General features: G+C 49.3%; 1 protein-coding gene across 2 annotated transcripts in view; it reads right to left on the reverse strand.

Moving 5' to 3' along the window:
• zcchc14 (zinc finger, CCHC domain containing 14) overlaps positions 1-10,246 on the reverse strand; it is a 21,152-nt gene extending 10,906 nt beyond the window's left edge. The window contains exons 1-2 of one of the 2 annotated variants that reach the window (XM_047333544.1): positions 8,603-10,246; positions 1,533-1,764 (exon numbers count right to left, since the gene is read on the reverse strand). In XM_047333544.1, the coding sequence (XP_047189500.1) occupies positions 1,533-1,764; positions 8,603-9,103 (733 nt within the window). In that variant the 5' untranslated portion in view covers positions 9,104-10,246. The remainder of the gene's footprint in view (positions 1-1,532; positions 1,765-8,602) is intronic. The other variant, XM_047333543.1, reaches the window with a different exon arrangement.
• Between the last annotated feature and the right edge of the window lie 681 nt (positions 10,247-10,927).

Genomic DNA, 10,927 nt, shown 5'->3' on the forward strand with positions numbered 1-10,927 from the left:
TGTGTGTGTGTGTGTGCGTGTGTGTGTGTGTGTGTGTGCAGACGACCTCCGTGTATCGATTTAGACATATTAGACTCCGCAGCTCTCTATTTGAAAACACATCAGGCGAGCAGGGACAAGCAGCGGGAGAGGGGGAGAATAAAGAGAGAGACAAATGAGGAAAGAGAGGAGTTCCTTTCACACACACACACACACACACACACACACACACACCTCACCCGCCTTGCTGTGTGCCTGTTGGGCAGCAGCTGTGGAAGCTTCAAAATGCCGCCTGCCACTCACACTAATCTAGACTGCCCCACACACACACACACACACACAACTTCATGCAGTCCAGCAGTGAGTATATAACATATCATGAGTTTCACGTTTCTTTGTTAAATATTCCTCATTTTGCCTCCTGTTGTGAAAACATTGTCTAAACACACGTGTGTCTGTTTGTTCTGTGTGTGTGTGTGTGTGCGTGCGTGCGTGCGTGCGTGCGTGCGTGCGTGCGTGCATGTGTGTGTTTTATGCTGGTGACAGCTATGCGGTGTGACCATGAGGTGGTGAGATAGCAGAGTATTTTGTTACAGGCCGAGGTTTTGAGGCCACGGCAATAACAGACCATGACCTTTAACCACACACTGAGCTGTGCATCCTGAGACACCGGCCGACCGACTTCAAACGGATAATTATGATGAATTATTCTCGGGCGATCCGATTTGCCCCGTGAAACCCACTAATTCACCCAAGTGTGATTTTAATTTTGTTTCTGTCCTATTTCTTAACGAGCAATTTTACTGAACAACTAGATGATACGGATGCATTAAGAATATGAGTATAAACGCTGAATTAGCTCCAAATGCTTTAAAACGGCCATTAATTCAATGTCTGGTTTATTATCACCGCTCTCATCAGACTGTTCGATAAAATATTAGCTCAAAAATTGTTTAATTTGAGCAAAAACAAAAGCAGTTTTTTTATTCAATCTATTGTCCTCAAATATTGACACAGATCATAAAGTTTTATTACTGCGAGGATTATTGATTGCTCCAGAAACCAGGTGACATACACTACAACCCTCTCTCAATCTCACACACACACACACACACACACACACACACACGCACGCACGCACACACACACACACACACACACACACACACACACACACACACACACCTAAGCCTCGGGGCAGCATTCTTTAAGCTTAGTTGTAGCGTTCAGATGTGCCAACAGGCCACATCTTGTTCAACTGGGTGCATGGAAAAGACACACACACACACACACACACACACACACACACACACACACACACACACACACACACACACACACTTCATGCCGACAAGCACAGATGGAGGGTGAGTGTGAAACCACGCATAGTGTACATACAGACATACAGTAAGAGACAGAGAGACACTGCGATCCAGAAGAGTAGCGGAACACAACAGTAGAGAACAGTAGAGACGATTTTCCCTGCAGAAGCTCATATGTATCTGTCAGTGTTACATACAAACATACAAACAGAAAAACAGACCACATTTTACCTTTTCCTGCTTTCCCCGGGTGTTTATTTGTTGGTGCCGCTGCGTCCAGGCCTTGTCCAGCAGGTAGAGAGAGAGGCAGGTGAGGAGGAGGAGGAGGAGGAGGAGGAGGAGGAGGAGGAGGGAGGTCCTGGAGAGGAGGGGTGAGGTCGACTCGGCCGACCGCTCGGTCTCCCCGTCCTGTCGCGACCCCTGACCCCGGCGCTGGCGCCGCGCCGGCGTCTCTGGTCTGGCTCTGGAGAGCAGTGGTGAGAGGTCACTTAGCAGAGGGGAGAAGGAGGTGAGGACCACAGGGCAAAGGTCAGGGATAACCACATGACTACTACACACAGTCAGTACGGGGCGCGAGCTCGCCCGGGGACGCCGGAGCACGTGTGCCTCCGACGCATAACAGTGACCCTGAGGCAGAAACTGTCAAACTGAGAAACAAGAAAAAGCAAACGGTGACACACACACACACACACACACACACACACACACACACACGGGGCGACGCGCAGCCACCATTCTGGACCAGCGCGACGCGAAAGCCCTGTCGCTGCTTGAACCGCTGAAACAAATGAGAGGACTGAGCGCCGCCGCCGCCGCCGCCGCCGCCGCCTCCGGGGGCCTGGCGCAGAGTTAAAACAAAGTGAGGAGAGAAAAGATCTGGCGGCACAGAGCAAACCAATGTTTAACCAGGCCCCGATCGACTGAGGGGGCGAACGCCTATTTATAGCAGCGAACGCGAGGAGCTTTTATAGGGAGAGGAAAAGAAAGTTTACAATTTTTAAATCACACATTTAAATCTGGAGCGGGCGGATTCCTTTCGTAACCGGAGACTGATCTGATCCCAGATCTCCGAATCTCCCTAACGACGGTTCAGGAAGTGCAAACTATTACTTTTGTCCCTTACAATTCGATTTCACTCGCATACGAAAAAAACGGCAAAAATATTCCTGTCATCAAAAACAAACTTCTTTTTTTTTATACGTAATTCAACTTGATAAGTGTTTCATCTTCTTTCCTTTTAACTTCTATCAACTTTTCTTGAATTCCAAACACGATGCAGGCAGGCGACAGTGTCGAATGAGATTTTTTAGGGTGTTTCGTTTAATATTTAGTCTCGTTAAAGCTTTTCTAATGAATATTTCGATGAAAAACAATGGAGCAAATGGTTATGTACAACGTGAAAGGAGCTGCCCATAGCGACAAACCCGCCGACGCACAACCGGACTTCTTCGCTTCACACTCACCCGCTCGGATCAGTCGCTTCCAGCCACAGGCAGCTGCTTCATCACAACAAAGAGGGAGAAAACCAGCGTTTGGAAAGAGAAGATCCGCACACCTCCAAGCTCCTGGTAAAGGTATTTTCTATTCGCCAAAGTAATGACACAAGGCTCATCCTTCGAATGTTGCCGGATGCTGCGTGTTTGGATAAAGGATTTTTAATTCTACTTTTTTAATTTCTCTATGTCGTGTGAGTTCAGGGGAAAAAAAAAAAAAAGAAGCTGATTCATAGAAAACTACATTGGCGCTTTGAACGTGTCTCCTTCTTTTTCAGAAGACAAATCCAACATAGGCTTTTGAATCACACACACACACACACACATTCACGCACACACGCACGCACAGACAGACACACACAGACACACAAACACACACACACACACACACACACACACACACACACAGACAGACAGACAGACTGACAGACAGACACACACACACACACACACACACACACACAGACACACACACACACACACACACACACACAGACACACACACACACACACACACACACACACACACACACACACACACACAGACAGACACAGACACACACACACACACAGACAGACACACAGACACACACACACACACACACACACACACACACACACACACAGACACAGACACACACACACACACACACACACACGCGTACACTCAGCACGAGGCCGTGGGATCTGAAAACTATTAAGCGTGCTACTGCCACATCTGCACGTTACTCGCGCGGCCTGTCAGCGCTCGGCTCGGAGCGGACTGGAGGGGCGCTGTAGGTGCCTCAAGTTAAAACTAGGGCCGCAACTAACGGTTCTTCTCATGATCCATTAATCTGCAGATTATTTTTTCGAGTAATCGATTCCTCGTTTGGCCCATAAAATGTCATAAATTGGTGAAGAATGTCGATCGTGTTTCCCAAATCCACCAGGGTGATGTTTTTTGTTTTGTGCACACCCCAAAGATGTTCAGTTCACTGTCACAGAGGCGCAAAGAAACCAGAAAATATTCACATTCAAGAAGCTGGAATCAGAGGATTTTGACGATTGACCCGACCAATCGATCATCAAAAATAGTTGGCGATTAATTATGAGACCGATTATTAATCAATTAACTGACGCAGCTCTTGTTAAAACAGCACCATCGTGAAAAAAACTGAAAAGAGAGTTGCGTGCAATAAAGAAAGGGTCCAAGGTATCGGGACGACTGAATGTTGCGTGTAGTACCACCACAGTAAAGAAAAAACAAAAAAAAACAACAACTGAAAACTATTAAAAAAAAAAGCTGTGCCGACAGCCACTCCTCCTCCTCCCCGCACCGACAACGAGCCAGCTCAACTCTGCTGTTAATTTCGACGGAGCCAATGTTTCAGTTTTATGGACGTATAAAGAACTCACATAATCGGGTGATAATGCAGGTCTGCGCAGATGTGGCCCCGACGTATTGTTCATAATAACACATTCTTCTGCTGCTCCATCCCACTGGAGGAGAAAAAAAACAACACTTTTTTTTTTCTTTCGTCCTCTGCAGTGACTCGGCATCCAGCTGCTTCGTGTTAAAAAACAAAAACAAAAAAAAAAACGCTTGTGCAAGTTGGGAAGAATTGGCTGCAGCGACTGAAATGTGTCTTCTGGGCTGCGGTCGGATTTGGAGGGAGACTTGGGCTTTAATGAGTATTTATGCATCTACTCGTCTATACTAGTAGTAGTAGTAGTATACGAGTAAATGCATATATATATATTGTACTTTTTATTCATATTATATTAAGATATATTTAATCTTACAGCTGTAGTCGCCGCCTACTATAAAGAATAAAGATCTTGCATATAAAACTATGCGTTAAATGTAAGGATGAAAAGGAGGTAAATAGACGTTTCTCTTCAACTCGTGTCACGAGTGTTACGTTTTTCCTTTAACCATGTCACAGATGGATATCTTATGTTTAAAAACAAAGAGTCGAATACACATTCGAGACAGACTTTGCTGTTTTCCGCTCAAGAGAATCGTGGGAAATGGAGGGAAAAGTTCGGAGCCATCATCCCGTAATTGCCACTCTGTGGCCACATTGACGGCCGGCTGTTTTTCGGGGATTGGTTTAAATACTGTAGTTGAGGCTGCTGCTAATTGGTTTGAATGGCCACTCGGGGGGGGGGGGGGGGGGGGGGGGGGCAGCAGAACAATTTGCAAAAACACAACACTGACATATGTCATATTCATTGTGGAGAATTTGTGAGTAAACTTTGCTCAGAGAAAAACACGAGCTGTGTCTCGGTCCGCCGTCCTCTCTCCTTTTTTGAACCGGCTCCTGAGTGACGCGTCGTTCTCTGACGCTGCTAAAGCGAGATGCTAACTTTATGCCGGGTGACATTTTGGTGCTCGATAGGTAGCGTACACAGCTGATTCATCACGAGGCTTTTAAGGAAGCTGCCTGATGTTTTTGACCAGAGACCAACACACCAATGACAGCACAGACATAAAACCAAAACAACGAGCTGCAAACCCTCTGCAAAGCCGAGAGACTGTAGAGACGGATATTAGCTTTTCTTGGGTTTGTCATGAGCGAACACTTCCACGTAGTCGTTTGAGTTAAAGGGGCAGTAAGCGACTATGGAGAAAGCTCTTTTCCCTCTTTGTTGTTGTTGTTGTTGATGATGTTACTACACGGGCCGAGTCGTAGCGTCATTCGCTAGCACGTCTCTTAAGGTGTCGGGGAGTGGGTGTTTACAAACTGCACAAACGCAGTGTTGTGTGGTAAAAGTAAATGAGCTAACTAGGATTTAAAGGGGCAGAAATGGACTGCACTGGTCGGAGCAAGGCCCAAACCCCTGAGTCGTAGCGTCTGTCGCTAGCTCGTCTGTCGCTAGCTCGTCTGTCGCTAGCTCGTCTGTCGCTAGCTTGTGATGTTTACAAACTTTTTTTTCTGGCGCGCACACACAGAAGCCACGGCTAGCGGACCGTGAGGGGATATTCGCCAGGCGGTGGGTGCTGCTGATGATCGCGACAGACGGACAATGTGTTTGTGATAGAGAGAGTGAGTGAGAGCGAGAGCAAAAGAGAGTGACAGCAAAGAGCGCTGCACACAGCTCTACAATGAAGACACTGACGTGAGAAACTTAGTTGGACATTTTTCATATGATTATGAAACTGTAGCAGGACAAATACAGTATGCTGTATGTAGTGTATATTTATTAGCCTGTATACAATGCGTGGACAGGGTATACATCACCCCTCCGATGCTTTTCATTCTGTTTTTTTTATGATTGTCAGAGCTTTTCATTTATTCATTGCTGGCAGGATTTAAAGAGGATTTTCAGAGGACAACACAAAAAAATGCTTCTGGAATAGATTTAACAAAAAAGTCAATGTGTACAAACTTGATCTACGTCTATTACTGGACGAGGAGCCGAGGCTTTCAGACTTCTGTTGCGCTCCTACAGCTCCTGTGGCTAACACAAAACGTAGCAGCTGTAGTAGAGGTACCTGGCGTTGCAGCCCTCCGGCTATTGTGTCACATACAGTCTACAGTAGGTGACGGGCGTCCGGGCTCAAAGCGGCTTCACTGTACAGCATGTCCTCTGGTTTCACAATCAGACCCTGTCGTTCCCTTCAGGGCACCGAGGGAAGTAAAGAGGGCCAGCGAGAGAGTGAGAGTAAGAGCATTTATAACTTCCTGGGGATTCACTGGAGACACACACACACACACACGCGCACGCACGCGCCCGCGCATGCGTGCACACACACCACAGAGGGGTTGATTTCAGCAAAGAGAAATGTGCTGACCTGCACTAAGCAGGAGCCAAGGGCAACAAAACACTAAATACAAACGCTCCTCTCTGAGCTGGGTACTTTCCCTTCGGCCTGCGCACACATGTCGAAGCGGTGTGTGTCTGCATCCGCGTGAGCAGCCGGCGTGCGTGCGTGCGTGCGTGCGTGCGTGCGTGCGTGTGTGTGTGTCCACGTCTCGGCAGAAGACGGGGAACAAAACGATCAAGTGCTTTGCGTCTTTGACTCTGCTTGTTGTCCACCTCGCTTTATCTCACTCGTGCCGACTAAATCGCTTCCTTCTCTTTTTGCGATCGGCGCTGATTCGCGGTCCGTCAACCCCCTGGAGGATGATTCCAGATGTGCCTGCGACAGCAGCTTAATGGAACACTCATTTCCCCCCCTCCATCACTGGGAAATCCCCTCCTCCTGCTGTGATCTCTTCCAGTCGAAACTACACGCTGCGAGAAGCTCCTCCCTCTTCACTTGCTCCAAGACACAAATGAAGAAATTACAAAATATCTTTTTTTTTGGGGGGGGGGGGGGGGGGGGCTTGTTTCTCTCTCTCTCTCTGTTATTGTTGATGTTTTGTTGGACTGCCCTGGCCGGGAATCGAACCCGCAGCCTCCGTAATGTTGGGAAACAGACGAGGCCGAAACCCCCCCGAGTCGAGGTGTCGGGGGAGTGATGTTTACAAACTGCACAAATACTGTTGTGTGGTCCCAACCAAGTTTTTTGTTTAACAGAGCCAGGGCGGACCCGCCAGGCGCACACACAGTGGAACTATAATAACTATGTATATATATATAGTTATTATAGTTATTCCGGATGCGCTGTATCGATTGCGTTTTGCAGTAGCTGAAACTCAGAGGGCCGTGACGTCACAGTTGCCGTGACGTCACAGGCACATTTCCTCACAGAAGAGTTTGCAGAAATCTGTTTGTCGTCTTCTTCAGTCCAGTACAATAAAGAACATCTCCGCAATCCGACCTCAGATGCTCCTGTTGCTCCCCCGTCGCGCATGTGATGTACTACTTTGTTCACCACTGAGTGACACACGACTGAGGTCTGTGGCACGTTCACGGGCAGCCTGTTCGCGTCGAGTGACATCAGGGAACGGATAGTAACGCGTTTCCTGTGCTGCTCCGTGGCTTCACGCGCCGGCATGAGACTCTTTCCCCCTGAGCAGGTGAGAACCTGCAGGCGGACGGACGGAGGAGGAGAAGAAAGATGACCCAGGGCTCCGAGGACGAGGATTCACGGCAATGTTCTCATTCATCCGGGTGGCGTAGTCGTCCAAGAGGGGCCGGTGAATCAGGAGCAACCAGGAAACTGCAGGCGCCTCGTGGATGAGGAGTGAAGCGGCCCCGTTGCTCCTGACCCATCGCCCCTTTAGGACGCCTGCTTCATCGGCTCTCTGGTCAAAACCTTTTCGATAAAGACAACTGGACTTTTTTATTGTTTACGCCATTAACACACCGATAAGTCTAGGGCTGCAACTCACGGCTATTTTCATCGTTGATTATTCTCTTGATTAATAATGTTGATCGCGTTTCCCAAAACTTTTTGTTTTTGTCTAAATATTCACATTTAAGAAGCCGAAATCAGAGAATTTTGACCTTTTTGTTTCCATAAAAACTACTCGAAGCGACTAATCCATTTCGTTTTCCATCCATCCATTGCATATTCATGCACAGCGCCGGTCGATTACAGATCAGTTGTTTTGTTATAACTTGTTATAAGTTGGATAGTTCCAGTTCTGTGTCCCAGCATCTAAAGGACAAACAAAATAAACTCCTCGCATGTATATGGGCACATGTTTTTATCAATTTGTCTGAAAAGTGTCCTAATATCTCCCGCTCTTAAACGTTGCCTGGTGATTTTATTTGATATATTCTGTCACTGAGATCTTTTATCTGACATGTCAACTTCATCTTAAAGGGATGAGATCTGCTACTGGAAGACATGTGCACTCGGAAGAGAAGAGTTCAAATGTGCTGTACGTGAACCGTCCCGTGGCTCTGCCCCCCCCCCCCCCCCCTCACCTGCAGGATGTCCTGGATCTGGCCGAGCTGCTGCCTCAGCACCTGCTTCTGGTGGAAGCTGAAGGCCGGGTGGTTGGAGGCCATGGTGAACAGCAGCAGCAGCTGCTCCTCCGTCCTGCCGTCGTTCAGCGCCAGCCCGTAGTTGTTGATCACCGCGTCCGTGTGCGTCAGCGTCCGGTGCAGGACGCCCGCCGCCTCGCGGTTGTCCGAGCCGAGCAGCGCCAGGGACACCAGCAGCTTGCTGCGCACCACCTCGTCGGTGAGGTTGGCGAGGCCCGACAGGTCGGCGGGGTTGTTGGCCTTGATCTCCGCGTCCCGCAGCGAGTGGTAGTCCTTGCGCGCCAGGTCCTCCAGGCACGCGCCGAGGAAGCGCAGCTCCACGGGCACGCACAGGTCGAGCAGCCCGCACAGGAACTCGGCCCGCTGCGCCGAGGTGAGGGAGGAGAACCAGCGGTACACCCCCTCCCTCTGGACACAGCTGCGGCTCTCCACCATCCTCATACATCCAGCAGAGACGAAAACTTCTCAGAGCTGAGCGTGAACTTCACAACAAAGGGGCGCGCGTCTGTCTGCGTGTGTGTGTGTGTCTGTGTGTGTGTGTGTGTGTCTGTGTGTGTGTGTGTGTCTGTGTGTGTGTGTGTGTGCGTCTGTGGGCTAAACGTGTCCGTGCGTAATTGCGCTGGCGCGCGTCAGCAGCGCCGCTCTCGAGGGGCCATGGAGTCGGAGGAGCTTCTTTGTCGACTTTCTCCGCGGTCATTGGCCGAGGCTGAGACTCACGGCGGCGGCGGCGGGTGCGAGGTTCCTCCGCTGCAGGCCCGTCCGGAACCACGACCTCTCCAAAGACTTTGTCTTTTCTCTTTCCCTTTTCCCCAGCAGCGCGGAAGTGAGGGGAGTCCCACCGCCGGTCGGACCTCAGACTCTCACTCTCTCTCTCTCTCTCTCTCTCTCTCTCTCTCCTCGCAGACAAACACTCCAGAGACTTGTCACTTACACACAGACTTTTTTCCGGGGGGGTTGGAGCCGCCCCGCACTGCACAACAGCCCCTGGCTTCCTGTAAGAGAGTGGCTCCTCCGCTCCTCCGTCCTCATGGCTTTCCTTTCCTTTCCCACCAACTTGGTGCACGGTCCGGATCCTTCAGCTGCAGCGGGAGGAGGAGGAGGAGGAGGAGGAGGAGGAGGCGGCCAGCAGCCACCGGGTCTCCGCCGCCAGCGGGACCATGCTGAGGTTGAAGTTTAAACAAAGCGAGTGTGGCCTAGAAAGAAGAGCTGCCGCCTGCAAATACCCTCAAAACATTTCCGAGACATTACCTCATCAGATACTGGAAGAGAAACACGAATCTCACCGATGACACCCTGTGGGTCAATTCAACCCCCACAGATCTTCTTGGGTTTTTTGGGTTTTTTTTAAATCACTCATAGGTTCTCTGCATTCTGCCATGAGTCGAGAAGTCGTTCAGGGGGATAAAAAAAACAGCTGTGTTTAACATTATCCCCAAAACTCTGGCAGCAGAACCCGGCCCACCGCACAGAGGCGGCCTGGTACGCCCTGCCCCCCGCTGATTGGCTGCGAGTCCTGTCTGTAAAAAAACAGCTCCTCTCTCGCGATTGGCCCAGAGGCATTGGACTCCACCCACCCGGCCCATATCACATCCTTCTCTCATGCGCTCATACATATCTGCGCTCTGGAGCTGGAGCTTCACGGTGCCAGGGACACGTGGACGTGATGCTGTCTGACACTAGAATGTGGAACAGAAATGCTCTTATAAGTTTGTAGAATGATGTGGTTGTGTGATTCCATGACCTGTGAATCATTAAAGCCACTATATAGATAGATATACGTCATATTCTATATTGACAGTAATAATATATAAACCACTTTTAACGTTTCAGAGTTGCCCCTCGGTGATAATAGGTTGTAGTTCATACCTGAGACCACAAGGTGGCGGTGTGTGTCCGTGTTGCAGTCTGCGTGCGGCTGATGGACGTCGCTGCTGCTTGTTGCTTCCTCCCTGGTGACACCTGACACCTGAGCACGTCTGCTCTCGCGGACGATGACATCAACATCACTGGGTAAAATGTAATTCATTGTTGCTTAAACTTATTGTAGATGAAGATTGACTTGGTATCAAGTAATATTTGTGTTTTTTTCCCCTTCTCCCCGCCCTTTTGCGATGTTCCTCTGTCTCTCATCACCATATCAGTACATATCCTCTTCCCTCCCTCCTTCCACACACACACGCACACGCACACACGCACAGACTCCACCCCCCCTTAACAGGTTGCTGGTACATAGGGAAACAGTGGAAAATTCAGTTAATGTTGCTA

This window comes from Scophthalmus maximus, chromosome 7 (genome assembly GCF_022379125.1).
Source record: "Scophthalmus maximus strain ysfricsl-2021 chromosome 7, ASM2237912v1, whole genome shotgun sequence".
Classification (NCBI taxonomy): Eukaryota; Metazoa; Chordata; class Actinopteri; order Pleuronectiformes; family Scophthalmidae; genus Scophthalmus; species Scophthalmus maximus.